The sequence below is a fragment of the Anopheles gambiae genome, chromosome 3, assembly GCF_943734735.2.
Source record: "Anopheles gambiae chromosome 3, idAnoGambNW_F1_1, whole genome shotgun sequence".
NCBI classification, from domain to species: Eukaryota; Metazoa; Arthropoda; class Insecta; order Diptera; family Culicidae; genus Anopheles; species Anopheles gambiae.
In genome coordinates, this window is record NC_064602.1 from 92,999,660 (window position 1) to 93,025,111 (window position 25,452).

At 43.8% G+C, this 25,452-nt stretch overlaps 3 protein-coding genes across 3 annotated transcripts in view; 2 read left to right on the top strand and 1 right to left on the bottom strand.

The window, feature by feature from the left end:
* Positions 1-18,990, top strand: part of LOC1280713 (protein king tubby) — a 32,655-nt gene extending 13,665 nt beyond the window's left edge. The window contains exons 2-6 of the mRNA XM_061657222.1: positions 11,050-11,332; positions 11,676-12,149; positions 12,244-12,434; positions 13,852-13,986; positions 16,131-18,990. Coding sequence (XP_061513206.1) covers positions 11,050-11,332; positions 11,676-12,149; positions 12,244-12,434; positions 13,852-13,986; positions 16,131-16,400 — 1,353 coding nt within the window. The 3' untranslated portion in view covers positions 16,401-18,990. The remainder of the gene's footprint in view (positions 1-11,049; positions 11,333-11,675; positions 12,150-12,243; positions 12,435-13,851; positions 13,987-16,130) is intronic.
* Positions 18,991-20,376: 1,386 nt separating this feature from the next.
* Positions 20,377-22,102, top strand: LOC1280712 (mitochondrial tRNA-specific 2-thiouridylase 1). The gene is made up of 4 exons (XM_320574.5): positions 20,377-20,566; positions 20,638-20,803; positions 20,874-21,058; positions 21,140-22,102. The coding sequence occupies exons 1-4, from the start codon at positions 20,491-20,493 to the stop codon at positions 21,874-21,876; spliced, it is 1,164 nt and encodes a 387-aa protein (XP_320574.4). The 5' UTR covers positions 20,377-20,490; the 3' UTR covers positions 21,877-22,102.
* Positions 21,987-24,938, bottom strand: LOC1280711 (cell division control protein 45 homolog). The gene is made up of 2 exons (XM_320573.2): positions 24,158-24,938; positions 21,987-24,072 (listed from the first exon to the last, which is right to left on the bottom strand). Exons 1-2 carry the CDS (start codon positions 24,497-24,499, stop codon positions 22,687-22,689), a joined length of 1,728 nt encoding a protein of 575 aa, XP_320573.2. The 5' UTR covers positions 24,500-24,938; the 3' UTR covers positions 21,987-22,686.
* Between the last annotated feature and the right edge of the window lie 514 nt (positions 24,939-25,452).

Consider the following 25,452-nt stretch of genomic DNA (forward strand, 5'->3'; position numbering starts at 1 on the left):
TGCTGCAAGTATTGCTGTTACCGCGGTTTTGTGGTAATGTCCGGTTTTAATTTGTACGGTTTTGTTAGGAGGACATCAAAATTAAGTTGTGGAGTTAATTGTTGTTGCTTGAGCTTCTGCGCTTTTTTGGAACGATAACCTTTGGCGAACTTTCCTTTTCAGCCGGTAACCTGGTGGGTTATCGTGACTAATTGCTCGAGTCTAATAAGAATTGAGAATATTTTCGATTGATACGTGATTTAAGCTTGGACATTCATTTTAAAATGTATCTCAAATTTTGGCCATTTTTGGCCACTTTTGGCCACTTTTTATAAAACAACAATTTTCATACAATTTTATTCAGTTTAGGGAAATACAGTCTGTTCCAAAGATACGCGGTTTATGCCGAAGAATTGGCGTAACTAGAATATCCGCGTAAGTCAAATTTCACGTTTTTCTGCTAAAATGCATTTAATGATATGTCTGACTTTTAAGCGAATTATTGTTTTATACTATTCATACTATTTACACTACATTGGACAATTCTTGAAGCAAATTGTACCAATTACACCCAATAGCCAAAAACTGACATCAGCTGTTGCGTTCATTAAAAAATGGGAAAATGCCATTTTTATCCGTGAACTTTCCCCAAAAATACCCGATTTGCTACATCAACGCTACATCACAACAATAATGTTATGGTTCATAGGGCAAATTCGATTGGATTGTGGATCGGTGGTTAATATAACCATAAGCAATATTGTTTCATAATGGAGACAAACTTTCAGTCGCAAAATATCAAACATAACATCAAAAACTAGTTGAATTCGTACTCCATCCCATTGATACACAACAGTTGTCTGTAGAACAACCAAATCTTTATTGATCCTCGCCTGGAGGAGGTTGTTTTACAGCGATGTTGGTTTATCCAATCCATCGCTTTCCACAAACATCAACTGTAAGACGACATATGGCTGATTTCACTCCAAAACCCCTTTATTTTTATATCAAACTTTATTTCCTTCCAATGCCATTCCACGCCGTACTCTTTTTGGTATGTGATGTCATCTGTAATGGAATAAAGTTCGCCCGAAGCGAACAAGCAAACATGCTCGGAAGGATTTGCCACGACACATGAAAACCTAATTTAATCATTTCCACCACAAACCAAGCTTGCCGCTTGAGAAAACAGTCAAGCTCGGTAATAAAAAAAGGGAACGCAAAAATGGGCTGACTCCTTAACGTTCGGCAAACGCATTCGATCGTTCCGGCTTCAGGTTGTACCTTCCGCTACCTAGAAAAAGCGTCCCGAAAGCTTAGCAAAGGTACAGCGATGGGGCGCACCTGTATAAAATATTCATAATATTCACCCCCGGTGCGACGCCGACCAAGATGACAACGAACGCCGGCGACCTTCCCAACATTTATTGGTTCTATTTTTAAACGATAAAGTGTACAAACCGACGTCCTTCGATTCGGAGCTTCGCAGCGTATGCGTGTTTCATTTTTCATACCGCACACTCCTTCAAGAGCGTCCTGAGAGTGTAGTTTCCGTTCTAGGCGAACACTTCCCATCACGATCGGTGCCAATCCGAGGTGAAAAAGTTGCACCGAACCCGAAGCAAGTACAAAGGGAGCCAATCAAAGTTGAGGTTATTGTAATAGAGTAAGCCGTAGCAAAATGCCCGACCCTGGGGGTAGGATAGTAGTAGGTCCATCCATGTGCCGTCAGGCGAATACGGAATCGAAATAAATTGAAATTATTAATTCACAATGGTGAAGATGTGGTGCGAGGTGTGGGACTTTCCTTTTTCGAAATTGGAAAACTTACACCCCGAGGCAGACTAACCCGAGTTGCGTAAGTGTCGGTCCCTATCGGATCGAATGACTTGTACCTTGTGGCCTAATTGACAGCTTTACACGTGTGATACGGGAGCGAGGCTTCAAACGGCATCGGTTAACGGAGGCAACAATTTAACACTTTAAGCGCCGCGTCATATAAATTCGCATGACGGTTTTGCTAACCACTCAGCTTTGTATCACACGCTCAATGATTCTCTTGACAACGAATAAGGTAGGAAAGATAGAACGAGAACGACATGTGCTACTCCGCTTATCAAAATGAAACAAAAGAGTGCAAACAATCGCTCGAGAAAATGTAGCTCTCATCGCTCTCTTGCCATGCGCTACGTGCTCACCAGAAAAACTGTGACGTCAGACCGGCGGCCAAAGTGTTAATTACACCGAAAATCTCACCCACCTAGCGAACTTTGCCTACGTTCCGTTTCGTATTGTGCCGATGTTAATTTGATTCCGCTCTGCTTCGCTCTGCCCATTCCCGCGTAAGCAATGCTCAGTGACACTTGAGTGTTGCTGTTTGTGGTAGCGGTTTGTGGCAAGCGTGGCAAAGAAACTTAAGAGCTTCAGCGGATGCTTCAGGACAGATTCGCTCAAGGATACTTTTGCAGACGCGCGTCTGCTACTGGTTGCGTACTTGCTACGCCGTGTGTCCTGTGCTGTGTGTCAGTCGCCCCAATGACGTGACACTTTTGATGAGGTGGGGGTGCGAAACGGTGCTTGAGTGCTTCAAGCAGTAGAAATCGTCCATTCAGCCATTAAGTGTGGCGTGGCAGGTAAACTGACACGTTTGCTGTTGAGTACTCAACGCTGAGCGGTAGAATTGTTCTTCCCCGCGTGGCATTTATATTGCCCGTCCTGCTCCGGCGGAGCTGCAGTCTAAGTATAAGTACACTTAGTATTCGCACGAGCGAATGACCATGCTTTTAGCACCTTTCAACGGGTGTGTGTGTGTCACACAAGTGTCACATTAATTATTATTGCCCTAGCAAGTGTTGTGGTTTTGCAAAACAAAACGTTAAACATACGTGCGACGTATCGTAAAGCATTAGACAATTCTTGTGTAGCTTCAAGCACGATTGATTAAATCGTGTCTACTTCCATTTTCATATCTTGAGATTAGAAGTGAGGTACACACAGAGTCAAAATGAGTGTTGCTGAATTTAATCATGAGTTGAATGAGCAATGAATGAGGTGAGTTAAAAAGTCGCGATTTTTTTGAGTATGATATAACTGATATCTCACTCACAATAAGCTAATGGATTCATTCTCACTCACAGCGGAGAATAACACACTCAGAGTGTATTAAAACATTCATGAGTGAAATAACACATTTGAGCGTAAAAAGTTATTTTCCGACTAGCAATAATTTTGCAGCAGTGTGTCATGACTCTTCCCAAGTAAATTAGCAATGGAACTTACCATTCTAGCTCATTACTCACTAATTTACACATGCCACTAAGTGATTGTACGATACTTCATGTGTTTGAAAAGGCATAAAGTATTGTTATACGACCTATAATTCCAATCCCAAGTGTTTAGTATAGCACATTAGCTCATTGAAACCTAAACGACGAATGTTATTCAAATAAGAAAATTATAGAATTTTGTTTATATTGTGTTGATAATTTGAATACACCATTATTTAATTATAAGTCCTAATAAATGATTTACAGGGATTCTCCTGATGTTTTTGACACTTTCTGACAGGAAATTTGCGGGAACTTTATGCGATGAAAAGTGGACTCTACAGCACCTTTTTCTGATAGGATTACTGGAAATTCCTAACGAATTCCAAATGAGCCTGTCCAAAAAGGGTGTCTAGGAGTTCACGCCCCATAAATAAATCTTTTTTTTTTTTGCAAGAGTCAAAAGCGCAGTCAAGAAAATGTCCCGAAATTATGAGAAATCCCTAAAAACCCTTTATCAATAATATTTTTTTGTAGATAATTTTAATTAGTGCACAATACTATAAAGCGAGATATTTAAAACAAAAATAAAATGACAATAAATATCCCCAGTGCAATGCAAATTTAAATTCATTGCACAAGCATTGCAAATGTTTATCGTTCAAAAATGATTCTGCCATCTGCCTTCTCATCAAAGAAATCAACCCATAACCCGCGGGCTTTCTCCTCAAGCTAATTAAATGCTACGCAAAAACCAATCACCCACTAAGCAAATATTAATTAAAATCTGTTCTCATTGAATACAATCCACACCACTCGCTCGCTGTCCTTCTGCTCCCAATGCACAACCCCTTTTATTACACCAACCATTTATGGCAATAATAGTTGGCAGCACGAGATGCGGAGGAAATACTCCAGTCGCTGCTATAAACGTGATTTATTCCTCTCGTAGCGTAGTGGTAATGGGATGGCTGGTGCGGTGTACGCGTGATCATGTCGCACAGTGAGACCGTTCCTTTGTAGCGTTCGAGTTGTTCCCATTCCCGCGGGAGACACGACTGTGCCTGTATCCACTGCCTAGCGCGGTGGATGGGTTTGGCGCGAAGTGTTTGATTGCGACCAGGTATCTTCCATACAGGGCTCGATCGATCGCTTGGCGCTGCGGACTAAGGGGTAAATAATGGTAAGAGGAACAGCGTGTGTTCGTGGAGGAAACACTGAGCTGAATATAAATCATGCCACGGCTTATCGAAGGGTTTGAAGCTGTAACGATGTGTGTGTGTGTGTGTGTGTTGAGAGCAATGCTCAGCAGTAGTACCAGCGGTAAGGACCTGTTCGGAATTGAATGTGGCATCCACGCTCGGTAAGCTGTCGTTGACGGTTTAGAGCTTTCGTTAGACATGTTTATACCTAAGCTAGCGCCAAATTAACTATCTGCAATGCAGCCCCACCAACCCAGTTGATGTGGTTTGAGGAGGAGGAGGAGAAGTCGTGGCAAAGATCGTTGGTAAATGATGGTGGTGTAATCTAAAATTGTGTGCTAATATATGCATCTCGCGTATAGACAGGCGGCATTTGCGTGGTAATGATGATTATTATATCCAATTTTGTTTGAAGTTTTCTTGGAGGAATGTTGATTAGAAAGAGAAAACACATTGCAAACACACGATAAATGTCTCGTTCTTAATATGGTTATATTTAAACGTTAAAAATATAAAAATTTACTCAACAAAATGATTGTTTTTTGTTAAAAAGTCACACATATCCTGTTTTAAAAATGATTTTCATTACTGATCGTATGCATGTAATTGGATGAAATATTATTACAAGTCTTAGTTATTCTCGAAAAACTTAATCATCCCCAACAAATAGGTGTTACCTGCCATATTTTTACTACGTCTGCCTTAATTAATCATTAAATATTCACTCAATAGTGCGTATAATAGCATTACTGCGTCACATTCAGTTTCATCCTCAATCAAACAAAAGTACGCAACAATTGTAATACTTCTAAGCGCTCATCAGAAACCAATATGATCCCTCGAAAGGTGTAATGCCCGGCTTAGCCGTTGCGTCTCATACCAAAAAAAACAAACCCTCCAGCCCAGATTAGGGGCCCGAATCAATACGCCCTCAAATGGACGCCCCCAAACACTTCACACGCAGCTGGCCGGGCAAAGCCAATGCCCACCTTTTCCGCCGATCCAGGCTAATCTCATTTGCATACCTTTGCTTTCTCGAGCGTATACCCAGTTCTTCTTACCTGCTTTCTCGAGGCGTATTTTCAAAAGCTGAGCCGCGTTGTAGCCCACCCTAACGATTCACATAAACGCAACATGACAATTAACCTCGGCTGACCCTTTGCCGGGACCAAATCGCAAGCCGGGCCCGATTTGCGCCGCCAGCAAGCTAAAGGCGTTCAGAGAGGTTCAACTTTACCGAAATAAGCAAACTTGATTGTCCACCCATTGGTTCAGCAAAATGACGCATCGCCACTCGTGCCCGAAACCGAGCTTTCCTGTGAAGTACTGGGCTGCTCCATCGATCGCGTTGGGTCGGTTCGGTCCGTTTGCTTTACTGCTGTCCATTTACATTTCGTCGCTTTCCGAGGCTCTGCGACAAAACTGGCATTGGCATTACAATGTTAAACAATGGTGCGAACTGTGTAAACAGACTGCTGCTGAATAAAAGCAATGCAATCAATTGTTGACATTGCTTCCTCAGGGAGAGATTGAACAACCGGGTTGCTTATGGGTTAAGTTCGCCCGGAGGCAGCGCACTTGCCCAGGTATTAAACGTTTCCGCATCCGGATGGACCGGTATGGCAAGATTGGCTGCAAAAATCAACACTCTCGTAAGCTCTCCCACTCGCTAGCGCCCCGGCGACGGTGCAAAGAGTCGACCGGCTTCAAAGCAAAGGCGTAACAACAGCCAGCAAAACGACAGGAAAAAGGATGTACACGACGCCGGTTGCAGTTGCATCGAGCACAATGGGCGTGAGTGTGTGTGTGTGTGTGAGTGGGTATTTTTATACGAAAATGGCTTTCTCCACCATCTCGTTCACCCACCCACCAAATCGTTGCATCTCTCGTTGCTCGTTGCAGCAACTTTGTACGTACCGTCGGGCGAAGCGAACGCTTACATTTTTGCATGACAGTAATTGCACGTGCTTGGTGGAGGTTGTTGTTGTTGTTGTTGCTCTCGTCTCTTTCCATTTCACCCACATTTGTTCCTTTTGCCTGCTACTACTACTGTTTCTTTTGGCGCTGGAGGGTGGTACTGGTGCGTTTCACAATTTATCAAGATCACTCAGGCAAGTAAAAACACGGAAACGGCAAACACGGCAAATGAGCGCAGAGTGCACTTTTGTGAATGGGAAAAGTTTTACTCGAAATAAAACGCAACACTACTTTGTTTGAGGCTGTGTGTGTGTGTGTGTGTGTATATACGTTGCAATGTTGGGACGTGACATTGGACGGAAATAAGTGCACGGTGCAGTTGGTTCTAATTCCATAAAATCCTTGCCCGTAATTAAGGTTCTTGAGTACAAATTTGTACTATTAAAACGAGAGAATTATGGACGAGAAAAGGTGGAGAAACACGTGATACAAAATAAGGTACCGTTTCTTTCTTTGTTGGAGAAGTTTAAAAAAAAACGTTTCAAAGTACTAGGAAACTAGCTTATTGTAATTTTGAATTAAAAGCTAAATTTAGATGGCTTTGTATGATATTTCTGAATAGTATATTAATACGCTCAGCGTAAACTGCAGTATAACTGTTGCATTACACTGTTTTCCGGTTCAATTTTCAATGTGACAAAACGTGTAAGATGTTTTTCATCAGCTGTCATTATTGGTGACATCTGAGCTGTTAAAAAAAGCTCTCAAACTCACAAAACCCTAAACCTTTGAAAACTTCGTTTACTTCATTCACAGTGGAAGTGTCCAAGATCAAAATGATTTTTTTTTTCAATTTCAATGCCCGGAGTATTATTGCTTTGTAGTAGATACTATTACACTAAGAAATACAAAAAATTAGACTTCCAAATTCCGTAAATTGCCAGGAATAAACATGAAAAAAGTTTCAAATCAAATGATTTTAGGTAAATGAAAAGTGAATCTTCCAGTGACAATATTTCAAAAAGTAATGCTTTAATGTTCAAGATAAGCACTGTTTTAAAAATGTTATTTAATAACCTTATAAATGAATGCATTATGGAGAAAATTACTTCATTTTCAAGAGAGTTCTAGCTTATAAATAAAAAGAAATAAAATGTATGTCTTTAACAAGGTGAAAATCATAGCAAATACCGCGAAATATTAATGTTGCTACTTTAATTCCAATAGCTTCTTTCGTTATTACAGTGATACGAATTTTTTTTGTGGTTAGATATTGTTTACAGACCATATTTTAGAGACGTATTAGTATTTTAGGTTATTAGTCTTATTTTAGATTTATTAGTCGAAGTATTTCAACTTGTACTTGTAAATAACAATATAAATTCACTTAAGTTTGTTTTATGATTTTTTTAAATGGATTATACTTTACATTTCTGTCGCAATGCACGTATAGGACAGCATATTTACTGTACTACCACAACGAAACTGTTGGCAAAGCGTTGAACTATCACAATGTAGTTAATTATGCGAAATTTAATAAATTTTAATGACAAAATAGAATATATTATCCTTGCTCAATAGAAAATAATCAGGTCTACTGTACAACATACTTTTGTTCCGGTGTTTGTATGGGCTGATTCCACTGTGCAGTGGCATTTACTAGGAACGTTTTCATCACACGATCAGTCAGAACTTTTCGATGCTTCTCATGTAAACGAAACTGGTGGGTTTTCGTAGAATAGCTTAACTTTTTTATGCTATTCCACCATTTGTAATTCATCAAGGATGAGGACTGCTTTTCACGCAACTTTCACCCATCCTTTATTCAATGTTAAAATGTAGAAAAACAAGAGCTTTCTCTATTTTTGAAGCTCAAATAACGTTCTGGCAGCTAAACTTATTTATCAAACAACCCAATATGTAATCCTTGGTTACAAGCAGAAATGCTTTGTTCAATTGTTGATACAATTATTTGACATTGGGCCCAGTTATATGTTATGAAAAATAAAATCTAGCTTTCTACCTAAAACGTTGTTAAACGATCTTCAAAGATAAACAGACTATTAAACTGATTTTCTATCATCACAATACTACATATTGTGACACAAAATGAATTAGTTTTGCAACACATAAATATATAAATGGCTGCATAATGGCGTAGATAAATAAAAATGACTTTCACAGGTCACTAACAGTGCTCGTTTTGGTGAGATAAGTTTATATCATTACACACAAACGCCAAAAAGCTTTATTTTACTCTTTCAATCCACTTGACTCTACACCATGACACACACACACACACATATATGCATTCGTGGTGACGATCCATGAACATCCTTGACAAAGGCCGCTGTAAAGCACACTTCAGCAAACCACAGCTTACTTCCCCAGTTGTCCAGTACTTCCTCTATCTCGATTCGGTTCCGGCAAGCCTCCTCCACCCAGTGGTACAGGGTGTCGACTCCTTGGACTCGTTAGCCTCACCCGGGAGAACGATGACATAAAATGTGCGAAAAAGTGGACGCCCCAATGACGCCCCACACACATACACACACACGTATACACACACCTGCAGAACTGTGAAAAGTGAGCAGGGTAAAAACTTTTTAAAAGTGGTGAGCGCCCACCGACCACGCCAAAACAAACACAACCGAAAGCCGCAAAGCCAAGCACGCTTCTCCCACGAATGTCTATGTGTGTCTGTGTGTGGTTGAGGCGCTGGTGGTAAAACACCGGAAGAGGACATCTCGCAAGCCTTCCCGCTTCACAAACCCGCTTCTCAGTTGTACTACAGTTAGACGAGCCTTTTTCGCTGTGGCGCTTTTCACGGCCACAAAAGCAACGTGAATGCGTTACTCTGCGCTGGGCCCTGGTGTGTCTGTTTCGAAGGCTTGAATGGTCGTTTGTCAGCTCATTCTGTCGTCTGCTAGAAGGAGGAGAGAGGCGGTGGTTAGTGGAAGAGAAAGTAAAACGGTGTTGAAAAGCTTCCTAGTGGCTCTGTGGCTTTCTGTTTTTTTTTGCTACAAGTATCCCAGCAAGGGCTGAAAGATGAAAGCCACAAGGATGCACGAGAGGATGTAGATGATGTGCCTCAAGCGAGCCGTTAGCTTTTTCTATTAATCATGCCTGGTGGTGGCTCGTCGCGAAGAGTATCACGTAGCCATACGTAAATAGACGCTGGGATGGAATGGCGTTTAAAATAAACTATGACTATGGGAAAAGATGCTGTTTGTTGGAACATTCAAGGAGAGCAAATATACATTTTTGAAGTAAATAATAAAAATGTTCTTCAGTTTTATTTTTTGGGAATAAGATAAACTGTTTCTACAAAGCTTTACAACCTTATGTTTAACAATGATGTTTGTCGTACAATCAATCGTCCCAATGGATTATGCAAAAACGTTGGTTTATTTAAAATTATTTGTACATTTATTATTATTTAAATTATGTCTGTGTGAACTACAAAACTATTACCTTTTTACCCATAGTCAAGCTGCTCTTACATGTATCAAGGTGTGTACACAGCATCGTATGCATGAATGCATCCTCAGTGCAGCATGTTATCCGCCTAATGTAGAAATGTTTCCTCTCTTTCGCCCTTTGAAGCCTTTCTCTGGCGGGCACAAAAGGCATTAACAATTGAGCCTGAGAGTCGCAGATGCTTGTGCAATGTTTCCCACAGAAACGTGGTGAACGCCTATATAAGACCATTATTCTGTTTAAAATATGCGTTGAGAACGCATTTGATGTGTGGGATTTCATACATAAACTATTAAATCTAAATATCAAATAAAGAGTAGTCATGCAACATTTCCATAAAGATAGGATTAATTTCATGTTGGTGTCGATGCAGTATCATGAAGCCAAAATTCAATGGACTGTACTCGTTGCTGCAATGATATCTGCAATTATATCGACTCTCTCGATCGTTCCCGCGTCCCAACTCGTTTGCTTTTTCAAACTATCTATTTGAATGTTCTACCCCAATGATAAGACCCGCTTGGTAGTGTGTCAACAAGCGAACCACTTTAAAACCTGCTATATACACCCGCCCTGTGCTCTGAACCGATTACACAATTCGCAAAAGGGCAGTCAACCGTTGCGACCGCTTTGCACAGCACAGGGACATGTGATGCAACGCGCCGTTGTTATTTCTACCGTTGCAGCTCATTGGAGCCGCTCCCAGTCGGGGGCTTCATTTAACCGTGATGCCATCCCCTGCAAATGTTGTTTGTTGTGCTAATTGCTGGGGGCTTCTCGCCGCGGGCACAGTATCGCCCCGGGATCCGGGACCGGTAGTGTTTGCATTTCACAATCGAAACGAGATGCAAAATTTAATCCTCATACGCTTCCCAGCAGCTCGCCCCGTATGCAGTTCGCGGATGCAAATGTGCATGCCATCATTGACAAGAGGCTCTTTGCAGCGACCGATGAGATTAGGTGTTAATTTGCCTAGCACTTATTGATCGTGGCGAGAGTGTTAGCAGGCAAATAGTGCGTTATTTGTTTTAACTTTGCTATAACAATGCTTCGGGATGCACTAGATTTGGAAATGAAATTAAATGCAGAAGTATCGATTAATTTTGCTGTGCATTTAATAGAGTTTTTGAGCAGATTCAAGCCATAAATAACGTTGTTAATTCGCTATAAAACTAACCCAACATTGCTTCGTTTCTCCTTCGCAGCGCCAACTGATGGAGGCCTACATACGCCAGAAGCGGGCAACACCCGGCATGGTGCAGGCGAGCGATCTGCAGCTCGTCCGACCAATGTCGGGCGTCAATCGGAACGGGCGCGAGGTGCACGCGTACGACGGTCCGATGCAGTTCATGATGTCACCCACCAATCCGGACCAGATCATGCCGACCTCACCGGTCGGACCGGTGCCAACGGTGGCAGTCGGCGGCACGGGACCGAACGTGACCGCGACCTCGATCACCACCACACCAACGTCACCTTACAGCGATTGTAAGTTATCAATGGGGGCAATCGATTCGGGGGGTGGGGCATAAAGACCTTACGCTTGTCGCGTGTCTCATGGCTCTTTGATGGTAGCGGCTTAGTCTTAGTGGGTCAAGAATGCACTAAGAATAATTAGTCCCCCAATTTTGCGGGAGAATCAAACGCAGCGTAGTATGTTTTCGACAATCCACAATAATTGGGGATATTGATTTGTGGTATTTATCTTCTTCTCTTATTTGCTTCATTTTGGCCTCATTCAATAATAAATGCTTAAAAATACTAATACTTTCAACAAGGACTCCAACATTTTCTAACAAAAAACCACCCATGCGTCTCCCTTTTGTTGCAGCCACCATGGAGAAGCTAACGCCGTCGTCGCAGGACAGCGAGGACGAGGAAAGCACACCGGTCGATGTGCTGCCCCTGCCCGCGTCCACCAAATCGCCTGCCAACGGTGGTGCGGGTGGTGCCATCCTGTACGATCGCCCGACGGTCGACGGGCATCATCTGCTTTCCCACTCGGCACCGATCTCGCCCGCGCTCAACAACAACAACCATACGCACCACACGAACAGCAGCAGCGGCAATGTGAAATCTAGCGAAGACTCCGGTACACCTCCAAGCGGCGGTGGTGGTGGCGCACCCGACACGGAGGGTGACGTTATAGGGCCGATCGAGCAGTGGGTCACGCAACCGGCCGCCCAGGGTGTGCTGTACAAGTGCCGCATTACGCGCGACCGAAAGGGCATGGATCGTGGGCTGTTTCCCATCTACTATCTGCACCTCGAGCGGGACTACGGCAAGAAGCTCTTCTGCCTAGCGGGTATGTTCATTGTTTGGTGCTTTCAATTGTCCCACAAGTTTGCAGCTTTATTGAGGTGCGTGATGCCCGTTTTTTTTGTCGTACATCGTTTTAGGTCGCAAACGGAAGAAAAGTAAAACGTCCAACTACATCATCAGCTGTGATCCGACCGACCTATCCCGGCAGGCGGACGGTTTCGTGGGGAAGCTACGGTCGAACGTGTTCGGCACGACCTTTTTCGTGTACGATAGTGGCACCAAGAATGATGCGGCCGCCCCACGGCTCGATCTGGCCGTCGTGATCTATGTAAGGATGATATTTGAGTTTTTAAAACGCTTTCAATTTCCCCAAATGTTCAATATAAGTAGTCAAAAACTGTAGTATTGAATGTGAATGATACATGAGTATTACTTAATTTCTACTACCACACTATAACGTTTAAATTAGAGATGGGAATTTCAGGAATGATAAGTAACCAAAGATATCCAATTAATTTGCTATGAATTACTGATCACTAAACGGAACTACATCAGAATTCCAAAGTTACTAGTAATGTATGCCTGTGAGGCATCAATTTTTCACAGAAAAACCATCTCGTAGTATAGAGTATTACTTAAATTGATCAATTTAGGTCGCATTAACAAGTTCAATGATTAATTACTTACAAACAGTGCTTCAAAATGTCATGAGCATCACGTGATATTCACCAACGACAACAATGAACATATCCGTGGTAGCTTGATGTTCATTGCTGATACTCAATGAAAGTGTGTCATGACATGCCAAACGACGCGTGTGAGAGCTTGATTCAAACCCGATACTCTGACTATAAGCTGAGCTTAATGCCGGAGATAATCATGATCATGATTTTTTTTCTGGCTGTGAACAGTGCTGCCAAATACCACTGTTTCAGTCTCCAACACGCATGACTGAAACGAAGCTCAAATCAGCTGACGTACAGTTGGTGGTCCAATCACAAGCTTGGAGACATTCTTTTAGCATCCAACACTTGATCAAGACATTTTCTATCAGTGATATTTATAAAATTCCGGGAATATACTTGGTGTGCATTTGTCATAACTATGTCAGTGGTATTTTACAGAATTGATCCCAGCAAAAAAAAGTCATGACAAAGTGACTGATCAAGCGTTAGTTGCTAACATGTCACCAAGCAATTACTGGTCACAACACCAACTGTTTGAGCATCACCTCTGATCATCACAATTGAGTACGTGACGCTGACATGGATTTTGTTTCAGTCAGATTGTATTTATGATATTGACAGTGACATTTTGCAGCACTGATTAAAGCACTCTTTTTTGAGCACTCTTTGAATGTCATAACTTGACGTACTCTATTACCAAGAATGTTGACTAGGTGGCAAACAGCAAACAGTCGCTGATTTTTCGGAAAAGTAACTAGGTAAAAGCATAACACTACATCATTCCCATCTCTAGTCAACATTCAAGGTTTTAGCCAACCTTACCTTTATAATGATTGATAAATAGATCCCCAAAAACAGGCACTAAAATGAACACGTAAAGTCCTCCATTTCCTTATAAAAAATGTACGTGTTGCCCTAAAGGTTTCACTAAAAGCTTCAAACCGCCTAGCCTAGAGCAGCTACCTCAGGGTGTTAATCACGCCAGCAATCACAATCAGTGGCAGAAAATTGAATTAACTATGCGTTCGCTTTCCTTTCCTTCCTTTGATGCCCCCACAGGATACCAACATACTGGGATTTAAAGGTCCGCGCAACATGACGGTACTGCTGCCCGGGATGACGGAGGACGATCAGCGTGTACAGATAAGCTCGGTCGATGACCAGCAAGGGCTGCTCGACTGTTGGAAGTCGAAGGTAAGATGCTGTTGATACATGCGATGCGAGTGGCAACTCGGGAGGTAAAAAGGCACGAAATTCAGGTTGACACATTTAATTTGGTTTTATTTTTCGCTGGCTCTCTGTTGTCTATCGTGTTGCGTTTTGCAGTGGTTTCAAGTCTCAAGACTCAGTTCGCAAGACTTCACCGTATTTCGGCAAAATATTTTAGGCAAAATCAAACAATTTAAATACATGTTTGAAATATTTCACTTTTTTAAGTCGTTTTGAAGCAGCATTTAAGACAAAAGAGCAATTAAATAAATTGCTCAACTTTGCCTCAAACTATCTTTTCGCAATTGTCCACCTTCCTAACAGTGTTCACTGCGTGCTTGGGGGAACACTCCATGGCAACAGCATCCTGGAGCTTGGTTGCCGATGTTGCCGATCCAGCAAGAGGATAATTACATTACGCCAGGGCGCTTCGGTTTCATCATTATGTTTTGCTTTGTTTTTAGCCCTTCCTCACCTTGCTTGTGGATACCGGTTAAGTCTAACAAGCTTGTTGGTAAAGTTTGCCCACCACCACCATCACCTTCAGGGTGTACGGGAAGATCAAGCGCAGGGTTACACAGCATGCCCGTTCGTTTCCAGTCCCAAGTGTTGTCAGGTGCAGAGCAATCGTTCCTCGTGCGTGTGTGTGTGTGTGTGTCTATGTTGCCTGGCCTCACCAGCTCTTTATCGTAGATTATCGTCAGTATATCTCGTTAGACCTTGGTCTTCTTCTGCCTCTTTTTTTACCACTTCAATCACAACAAAATTTAAGAACGCTGTTTCGGAGGAGATGGAATCGATCCACGTGGCTGCTTATACCGCTGGCAGCAATATTAATCATAATCTAAGTGTGTGGCTGTGTGTGTGTGTCTGCAAAGTTGGTAGAAGTATACAATATCTTGCCACCGGGCAGAATGGATACTGGGAAACGCTTTGCGACAACCGATTGTACTTGAGCGTGTAACAAAATACTCTCTCCCTCTGCTCCAGTTGTCACAAGCAAGCATCAACCTGTTTGCAATTCAGTTGAATATGTAAGACGATACGCGAGCTCTCTACAATCTCGCGCAATTTAAAATGGCTGCGAATTGATGATTTAATGGCGGTAAACAATACGGTTAGGTTAATGATTTTTCGTTGAATTTGATCACTCTCTCTCTCTCTCTATCTCGCCCCTAGGTTTGTTGGAAAGTTTCTGCAGCCTTGCGTTGCGTCTTGGAAATCATTCTTTTTTTGTCTCTCCCAATGATGGCTTCGGTGAACTTGAACGCCAAAGGTGATGGGGCAATAAAATTCAGCAATTTTCATTTGTACATCAAATGACCTTTTTGGAAATGGCCCTTTTTTGGTATCATAAAAAGCATGAATGAAGCATTTCCCTTCGGGGGGTTTTGGAAGCCACCAATCAAGCTTCATTTGTAATTTATTGCTTTATTAATATTTTGTGATATTAATTAATTGTACCGTTTGTTGTAAGATGACAAATGACTGTTTTCGAATATTGGAGAGTTCGGGATCATCGTTTAATGATTTCATCACGTGTGATTAAGCAACCCTTATACGTCATAATTTCATGATTAGATTCACTGCTAATAGTTCATTGCATTGTCCTTTGCCGCTGCTTTTGATCGATACGCCAACCGAGTGAGAGGACACCCGTTTTGTAGCAGCACGCACGTCATCAACGATCCTGTTTGCGCTCATAGTTCATACGACCCCAACCTACTTCCAAACCCTCCGTGGCTCATTACCAGCCATTCGTTCGCTGCTAATGAATTTCACAAAACAAGCAACTAGGAGTATCCCATTTGTAGCCCTACAGTGCGGGACGACCTCTATCAAGGATGTCTGCTAGAAGCGTGCCCTTAATCGCTCGCCCGTACACACCACGTGGCACCGACCACTTGGTGACCATATTTTAAACCAACCACCCCAGCGATAATATACCTAACAACACGCTTGCCCCTTGGGAGCGCTTAATTCGCCGTCGGTCAGTTATTTGCGCAGCCAAAATAGCCTCCCTCGTTGACCCTACACACACACACACCTACTCCTAGTATCGATTTGTGGACTGTGACTCTAACGCTACCCTTTTTTCTTTGTCTTCTCCCCCCCCCCCCTGGGACCAGAACATGGACAATGTCGTTGAACTGCACAACAAGACGCCCATCTGGAACGACGAAACGCAATCGTACGTGCTGAACTTTCACGGTCGCGTCACGCAAGCCTCGGTCAAGAACTTTCAGCTGGTGCACGATTCCGACCCGGAGTACATCGTGATGCAGTTCGGCCGGACCGCGGACGACATCTTCACGATGGACTTCCGGTATCCGCTGTGCGCGTTCCAGGCGTTCGCGATCGCGCTCTCCAGCTTCGACGGCAAGCTGGCGTGCGAGTAGCGGTGGTGGTGGTGGCCTGCGGATGGAACGGGCGTGCCGAATCATACTGCCAACGGAGCGGAGCAACTGGAGGAGCTGGAGTGGACGGTGCTGGAAGGAGTGCTGCGCAGGAATTTCACGGCTGCGGGAAAAGTGGTAGAGTTTTAGGGGGAAGGAAATGATTTTATTTAGGACAATGCTATTTATTGGAAGAGATGGAAATGGAGTTTAACGATCGTGTTGGGGATCGTTGTGGAAGCAACATAGCTCTATATATGGGATTGTAGGTATGATCGTGTGCTGCAGGGTAGCGATTCCAACTAACAGACAATATAGTAAAATGGTTCACAATGGTGTAATCAGAACAAACGAGGGTTCGTTCGCGCTGTGCTCAGTGTCACTCTACATGTTGGACACGTTTTTGGGGGCGCACGATGATAATGTTTGATTTTTGGCCTAACCAGTGGGAAGCAGCAAAAAAAGCAAAATTACATTTAACAAGAATGTATTATGTACAGTAGATTTGGCATGGCTTTTTAAGCACAGTGTGCAACAGGAACAGGCAGCATAGCAGGTGTGTAGTTGGTTTTGTACCGGATTGGTTCCGGTACACTAGCATTTGCGCATAGCTCGTTCATTCGCATTCGCCTAAGCATGGTTCTTATTGGAGCGGCTACTTCTTATAAGAGGTAATATAAAATACAAAAAACAGTGGTAAATGGTTGTGTCATAATCAAAACAAACAAAACAAAACATTACATTAAGCGATTCACGGTGTTAGCTCAGTTAGTAAATAAGCAACGGCATGCTCTCCAGTCTGTACCGCCCGCCAATGCTCAGAGTATTGATACCTGTTTACAGTTTGTAAACGGTGTGTTTTGCCCTGGCAAGGTAATGTGAGAAGGTTTTGTTTTTAATTCTTCGTAATTGTAAGCATTTTCGATTCAACCGTTTTCGGGCAACTCAAGGAAAAAGGGGCGTGAGCGGACGGGGGAATAGTAGAACAGGCGGGCAGTTTTTTTTGGTTGTTGTTTCAGCAGTAATTCAACACACTTTCCCGTGCCTGGGCGTCCATTTTAAGGTGCAGGTATAAGGAAAAACTAAATTGTTAGAGTAATATGCCGATTTCAAGAAGAGTTAATCATCCAGAGACGTTTAATTGCTAGCGCAATTTTGATTGTTGCATCGCCACTAGGGAAAGGAATTTAAAAAAATGGAAACGTCTAAACACTATCTGTAGCAAAAACACAATGTGCTATCCTAAGCGTGACTAACTTTAGAAGGTAATTTATTGAAACCGTACACGAGGAAAACGATGCGGTCCGCGATACTTTCCTTTGCCTTATCGGTCGCTCCGCAGCTTCGTCTAGCGATAATAATTTAACGAAACGTTTACTCTTTTTCTCTGCGCCTTAGCTTAACGCTCCTTAGCTGTTATTCTTAGCCTTTAAAAAGAATACTTTTCTCCGAGTAGTTTTAAAATTAGTAATAGTGATCAGGAACTGTTTTTTGTTTTTTTTTTTAAATTGTAAAAAACAGCACAGAGCAGCCGATGCAAAGCACCATACACAAGATTGGAATTAGCTGTTAACCGTACCATTTTTATTTACATTTCTAATCAAGCAAGATTAAAAAACCTGCTCAAGTGCTTTGTGGCGTTGTTTAGCAGCGTGTGTGTGTGTGTGAATGCGATTTTAAAAGAGAAGTAGGAATTGTTACTTTAAAGCAAAAAGGGTGAAATTTGTGTGCTTGCACCGTTTGCGTTGCGAGCTCTAGCTTTTGGTAGCTCAAACTTTATGTAATGCGGCATCTCATCCCACCCCATGCGGCAAAAACCAAAACGTAAAAGAGTATTAATTTATAATTAAAATTGTAACAAACACCCCACTTATTAAGGATTACATTTTAGTTGAAACAGTAGAAGAAGGAGTAACAATATTTAACACTCTGTTTGCAGATTTCTGGTACAAACAATTGCTTCGGTTTCATTTATTTGCTACAGAGTGCAGTCTGCAAATGCAAAGGAGTAAGAGAGAGAAAGAGGGGGAGAGGGAAGTAGCAAAAAAGAAGAAAAATGTTAGTAAAAGATGAGCTCAAGAGCAAAACCACCCCGAAACTCAACAAATCGTAAGTTAACACGTGTCTAGTCAGTGAAATGTAGCAAAATGGGGAGCGGAAGCGGACAGAGCGATTAGATATACTCGTGTGAAAATCACCAAGAAATAATTAGCATTAGCGCAATGGTCCAGCCAGAGGCCGTTGAAATTAGTGCATACCATCATTAGCTGTAAATTACTGTGAACAGCGGACAGCTAATATAGTGTGTATGTGTGTGTTTGCAGTGTGGTGTGTGGTGGTAAAGACGAATCAAAACCAATTTCATTTTGTGTACTTAACAGAGGAGGAGAGGGGTTTGTTTAGTGGAACGGCAGACTGCTGCGCGTGGAAGGAGAGGCAAAAGTTGTAGGATAATTTCACCACAACCACAAGAGTGAGTGAATGTGTGTATTTTTAATTTATTGGTAGCGTAAGGGGTTGATCCATCCCAGTGTCTGGGCTACACAGGTAATGATATTGCCGTAATAAAGAGACTACAAGAGAATGAAAGCAAGTATGCTGATTGGGAACATCCGAAATTATTCCTTTAAATTCCTATATCCTTTTCTGTAAGCTGTTCTAATGTAGGTATGCGGAATTGGCTAATGTTGGATGCACTACATGGCAGTCAACTAGTATCCGAAAACGCTGTCAACTTCTAATAGGTCGTCTAGATATGTCCCCTTCAATACTATGTGACTAACGTGTACTACTGTCCCTGAAGGTATTTTCTCTTTGCCCTCTTAAGTCTTTTTAAGGTAGTTCTAAAATTGGGATAGGCTCGAGATCAGATCATCGGGAATTAGGCAACATTCGTTGAATTAGTTCCAACCCAAAAAGAAAGCTTCAGAGATCAGTGCAAGCAAGCATAATCCGTTCAAAACTAATTTCAAGACAGGAATAGGCTCGGAACTAGTTCTTAGAGAAATGCAGTTTAGAAAGCGGTTCCGGAATCAAACTCACTTTATATATCATGGCCGGGAAATGTGATTGGTTCAGGACAATGTTTGCGCTTTGGATAAGTTTGGGACCACAGCTAAGATCAGTGCAGGTCCATGCTGGACGAAATCTAGGATCGAGATGACCTGAAACAACAAAACCTGAAAACAAAGACTGCGCAGGGATGTAGCATCATGTCCAGAACCGAGATAGGTTCGCTAACTGGGGCGGCCTTCAATCTTGTCGGAAACAGGTTGCTAGTGCTTACTACAGGCAGGGCTAGGGCTATGAGGCCTGGAACCAAATAATATTCTACTTATTCTTCCGCTTGTTATCTCGGGTTATAGTGGAGTGTTGGATATCATGAATCTTTCGTTAAGATTCATTCGTATGAATCTTGAGCGATAAATGCTTCGAATCTCGAATCGAATCTCTAAAGATCTAAATCCTTAAAATCTCTAAGGATTAATGAATCTCTGAAGATTAATGAATCTCCAAGGATACATGCGTTTCTAAAGATTAATGAATCTCTCAAGATTAATAAATCTCGTTGTACTTGCCAAGGTGTCTCGAAATGCGGTCATGATCACGTAGGTTGTGACACCAAGGAGAATAATGATAAGAAGCTTAAGCTCTATGAATCTTTGGGGATTTATTAATCCCTTTAAATTCATAACACCCTAGAGATTCATGAATCTTTCGAGATATATGAATCGTTCGAAATTCATGAATCTTTAGCGACTCATTAATGTTAGAGATTCATGAATCTTTGCAAGCAACCTTAAAAAGCTACTCCAAATTTCTCTTCATGATTCAAAAACGAAAATTTTACAATCATTTTACGCCAAAGCTGTTTCATCCCTTATTAACATCCCTTAAACAGCTCCTTTCTTCCCATCGAACGACCATTTGTCAGCTGGACCATTTGTTTACATTTTCAACTTTTTTGACGTTTCTGGTGAGAACGGTTTGTTTTGATGTGCTGCTCGCCCCGACTAGCACCGGCAAAATGTTCCAAGCGAGTCATTATCGTAACTTGATGCAATCGTGACCGAAACCGAGGGGCAAAAATCCAATGTTTCGCCGTGTGGTGGTCGGTATATCCGGCGGCGTAGATAGTGCAGTGTCCGCGTATCTGCTCAAGAAGCGAGGTATGTAAAGGCAAACGATGTACATAGCGAATGGAATGGTAAAACAAAGCTTCTCCCCTTGCACTCTACAGGCTTCGAGGTATGCGGTGCTTTTATGAAAAATTGGGACCTAATCGATGAGTCCGGCTACTGTTCCGGGGAGCAGGATTTCGAGGATGCCCAGCGGCTATGCCGAACGCTAAGCATACCGCTGGAGGAGATCAACTTTGTGAAGGACTACTGGGTGGAGGTGTTTGGGTAAGCGAATCAATCGATATCAGTGACCACCAAAGCAGCTTGATTAATTGGGTCGCTTTGTGTGTTTTAGAAACTTTCTCAAGGACTATGAAGCAGGAATTACCCCAAACCCGGACATTCTGTGCAACAGACACATCAAGTTCAATCGCTTCTTTCACCATGCCCGCGAGCGGCTTGGTGCTGATGCGATCGCTACCGGCCACTATGCCCGTACCAACTTTGGCCCATTTCTGGAGCGGTACAATGAAAATGAAAGTAAGAAAGCATACTGATGCTTCCAAAACAAAGTGTGATTGTTACGTTTCCCCTTATCACGATGTTTTCTTTCCCCTGCAGAAGTACGCCTCCTGATGGCACCGGATCCGATCAAAGATCAAACGTTTTTCCTGTCACAGATCTCCGCCGAAGCCCTGCGCCGCACAATGTTCCCGATCGGTGCCCTGACGAAGCCGCAAGTCAAGCGGCTAGCCATCGAGGTAGGCCTCGAAGCGTACGCACGCAAGAAGGAAAGCATGGGCATCTGTTTCGTGGGCAAGCGTTCGTTCCAGCAGTTTATCGGCGAGTACATCGAAACCAAACCAGGCCCGTTCGTGGACGTGGACAGTGGGCGGGAGGTGGGTCAGCATGCCGGTCTGCATCACTGGACGGTTGGGCAGAAGTGTAAGATCGGTGGCTGCCCCCAGCCGTACTACGTGCTGCGGAAGCATCGGGAAAGCAACGTGATTGAGGTAGCGGCCGGGCATGATCATCCGCTGCTGTACACGGACATGGTGTATACCGAGCGGCCGGTTTGGATCAATGCTCCGCCGGGGTTGTCGTCCGAGGGACGGGTGGTACGGTGTGAATTTCGCTTCCAGCACACGAAACCGCTTGTGGGTTGTAGCGTTATCGAGACGCACGGGCGGCAGCTGTTTGTTAAGCTCGATCGACCGCTTCGGGCGATTACGCCGGGACAGTATGCGGTGTTTTACCGCAACGAGGAGTGTTTCGGTAGTGCGCGAATACTGCAACCGGGACCGTCGATAGTGTACAGTGCGGCGAGTGTGTCGCTGAAGAGTGAAGCTAGTGGGTAGGAAGACCTAGAAAACCATTTAAAAATGAAGCAAAAACGATTGTGAAGCACACCTGTATCTCTCTGTCATTTGTTCAACAACGAACACAATCCACATGTATGGTGAGGTAAGGTGTAGTTACAGGTAAATGCTATATTTCCGTACAGATAAGCCTTAAACTATCGCCTGCTCCTCCTTGCTTGCCCTATCGGTAATAATAATTTATCAAACTGGTTTTTGTATAGAACTTTCTTTTTGCACTTTTGTTGTATAGAACCTGGAGGCATTTCTTACTTTTTTCCTATCTCGCTCGCTAACTATATGCTGTCACAATCATCCACCCCGTCCAGTCCCGTTGGTCACTCACGGTAGGAATATTGATGTCGAAGTACATAAAACAAAGAACAATCATGTCCCATCCACTAACACATACTCAACGACTCCTTGCTTGCACCCCTCCGTGAATATTTGCCTCGAGTCTTACGACCTATTAACATTAAATATTACTTCACGTCACGACAGACGCACACAATGGGTCGACACAATTTGGAGGCACACTAACAGAACTTTTTCACATTATCGAAGGCATTTAACACACTTACTTGACTCTGTATAACACAGTACACGGCAAAAAGGGTCGAGAAAGTGTGCCAAGTGTCCTCGAATATGGTGGGAAACGTTCAGCAAACGGTCCCTAGCTACGGGTTGAGTGCGCGACAGATTTTACTAAACTAAAATTTACTAAACCAAAAAAAAAACACACACACAAACACACCTGCGCTCCCTACACTAACAGCTAACCCCTTCCTCCCTACCTCTCGTCTCTCCCTATCAACTAAGCATAACCGTCAGCGCGTCGAGAAACTTGGTACAGTCGGACTGCTTGATCTGTATGACGGCCGTCTCGAAAAAGTCCTGCGAGATTACCGCTCCGCTCCGATTGCCCGCCTCCTCGAACGCTTTCGCAAAAAAGTGCCGACTGTCCTCGCAGACGGGCGGTACGCCCGCAAGCAGCGAAATCCCCCGCGCCAAATCGATCGGAGCGACCGCAATCAGCGGCAACTCCTGCGCTCGCCGATTGCGCGACACGGCCACATGCGCACGGAGCAGAAACCGCGCCAGCAGCAGCAACCCGTACGGGCAGCTAAAGAACGACACCTCCTCCTGCAGCACCAGGTACAGAAACGGACCAGCCGAGCGGATCTGATGCATCTCCAGGCACGTCTGCACCTGCTTGAAGATGGTCGTCAGCAGCGTTTTGCACAGATCGATGCCCTCGTCCAGGATGGCCTTTTTGCCGCGCGACAGCGCATCCATCGACTGCAGAAAGCACGCCTCCGGTAACCGATCCTGCCGCACCGACTCCAGTATCGCCAGCATGGAGTACACGTAGTCGGCGGCCGAGTACTTATTCCGGTAGCCGTACTGCAGCACGAACGAGGCGTACGTTACGTCCGGCATGTTGTACTTTTCGGCAAACTTTTCAATCTTTTCGTAAAACTCACGCCGCAGCACCAGATCCATCGCGTTGAACGTTTGCTTCGCCTGCACCAGCGGCAGGCCCATGTCGACCAGCAGCTCGTTCATCTGCTTGTCGCCCTTGTGCGTCCAGAGCTTCAGTCGGCAGGCGGGGTAGTAAGAGAAGCGCAGCGAGTCCAGCACGCTCCAGTGCCGGAACAGGGCCAGCTGCAGATCGCTCTCGAACACGATCTTCACGGACGTTTGGATGGCCTGGTCGCTCGCTTTGTTGGTGAGGCGCGACACGTGCGATTGGAGCTTTTCGATGAGCAGCGTGTACGAGGCGCTTTCCACCTTCCCCAGTAGCTTCTGCTCGGTGACGCCGACGATCGCCCACCAGAGCAAGTCGAGCGAATCTTTCGACATGCGCCAGGCTAGCTCGAAGATGCTGAGCGCCGAGCTGGAACCGTAGTAGGCGTACTGGGCGTACTCGAACATCAGCGTGAGCCGTCGCTCCTGCCAGGCTTTCCGTTCGCGACGACGCAGCAACCGCTGCTCGATGCGCTGAATGCGATTGTTGGCTGGTTTTGGTGCACCACCACCACCACCGTCGCTGTCACTTCCACCGCCGTCCTCGTTGTATCCGGCATCATCATCGTCCTCCTCGTCCTCATCACCACTCTCGTTGTCCGAATCTTGAAAGATGTCCTCGAACGCAGGTATGTTTTCGTTTCTGTTCATCTCGCCCAGTATGCGCACCTGCCGGAACGGGGAAAAGCCATTTTCAATTAGTATAAGCACCCATCTGACCCGAGCACAACCCTGCACTCCCTGCACCACCAACCTGCCCATCGCTGTACACATTGCACACGTCGTACGGGCGGTGCGAGTCGCAGATGAAGAACACCACGTCCTGGTCCGGCTGCAGCACGTCCACGATGTCGATGCAGCCGCCACAGTTGACCAGCAGCACGTACCGGATGTCGCCCCGGTGCTCGCTGTACGCCCGCCGCATCGCGGCCAGCCCCATGATCGGCACGATCGAGTAGATCACATTGTCGCAGCGGAACAGGGCCTGCAGTATCTTGCTCGCGCAGATCGCATCCAGATCGTAGTTCACCAGCACCAGTATGCGCTTGCCGATGAGCTGCTGGTAAAAGTCCTTCCTCAGGTCGGCGATAAACATTGCCTTTTGAGCGGGTTTTTGGAGGGGGGGAGGCACAGTGCAAATCCAGTCGGAAATGGAGGCTGCTGCTCAACGCACAAAACGCAAACAACTACCGTTCACATTCGCCGCCGAAATTGTGTGTGCGTGTGTTAGACGCCGCTCGAAGGCGAAAGAGATGGTGGAATTCCTACTTCCTGTCTGTGTATTATTATTTTTTTATGCAAGCCGCACACACACACACACTCACATCCAAAGATACATAAACACAAATTAACACTTAAAGGTGAGGTATCATTTTCTAAGGAGATGGCAGACAAATTGTATTTGGCCGTACAGCGGGCACTTGACGGCAGTTCGTGTAAGATGTGCAAGCGGTCGCTTTATGTTGCAATGCGCTCTCCCCCCACCCGTCTCTTCACTCGTCAAAACATAAATTTACGCGCCGAAAACATAACTTCCCCACAAGGTGGATTTAAAAATATCAGGTGATGGACTCTAGTGCATTTTGACAATTCGTCACTTGACGTAAGGTCCCCAGGATTCAAACTTTGTTTACATTTATTGAATTTGTTCATATAATTTATCAACCCCATTTTTTCGATTAAATATTCTTTAAAAATATATTTTGGACTTTGTGAGTTCTTATTAAACATTAGAACATGGATTAAAGTGTGTTATTTTGTTTTATTCCGTGAATTTATTCTATAATTCATTGTGTTTTCGACATTTTTTAGATAAAAATTGAGAAAACATTATTTTTTTCAATTTTCACATTGATTCCTTATTATCTACGAGCCGCATGGACAATTTATGTGAGATTAGAACTCATACTCACATGATTTTATATGTCGTGCATAAACAAATCATCAAATCTTTTGTTAATATATCTCATTTTTTCGATAAAATAAGTAGACACACAACAATGCACATAATAACAAAGAAATCTGTTCTATTTGCTAAGCTTTGTGTGC

What these genes read in the sequence shown, in the direction of transcription:
- LOC1280712 (XM_320574.5), top strand. Translation starts at nt 20,491, where the DNA reads ATGTTTCGCCGTGTGGTGGTCGGTATATCCGGCGGCGTAGATAGTGCA. An exon ending in GTATCTGCTCAAGAAGCGAG is followed by an intron (nt 20,567 to 20,637) that starts GTATGTAAAGGC and finishes TGCACTCTACAG; the next exon opens with GCTTCGAGGTATGCGGTGCT. An exon ending in GCGGTACAATGAAAATGAAA is followed by an intron (nt 21,059 to 21,139) that starts GTAAGAAAGCAT and finishes TTTCCCCTGCAG; the next exon opens with AAGTACGCCTCCTGATGGCA.
- LOC1280711 (XM_320573.2), bottom strand. Translation starts at nt 24,499, where the DNA reads ATGTTTATCGCCGACCTGAGGAAGGACTTTTACCAGCAGCTCATCGGC. An exon ending in ATGTGTACAGCGATGGGCAG is followed by an intron (nt 24,073 to 24,157) that starts GTTGGTGGTGCA and finishes CCGTTCCGGCAG; the next exon opens with GTGCGCATACTGGGCGAGAT.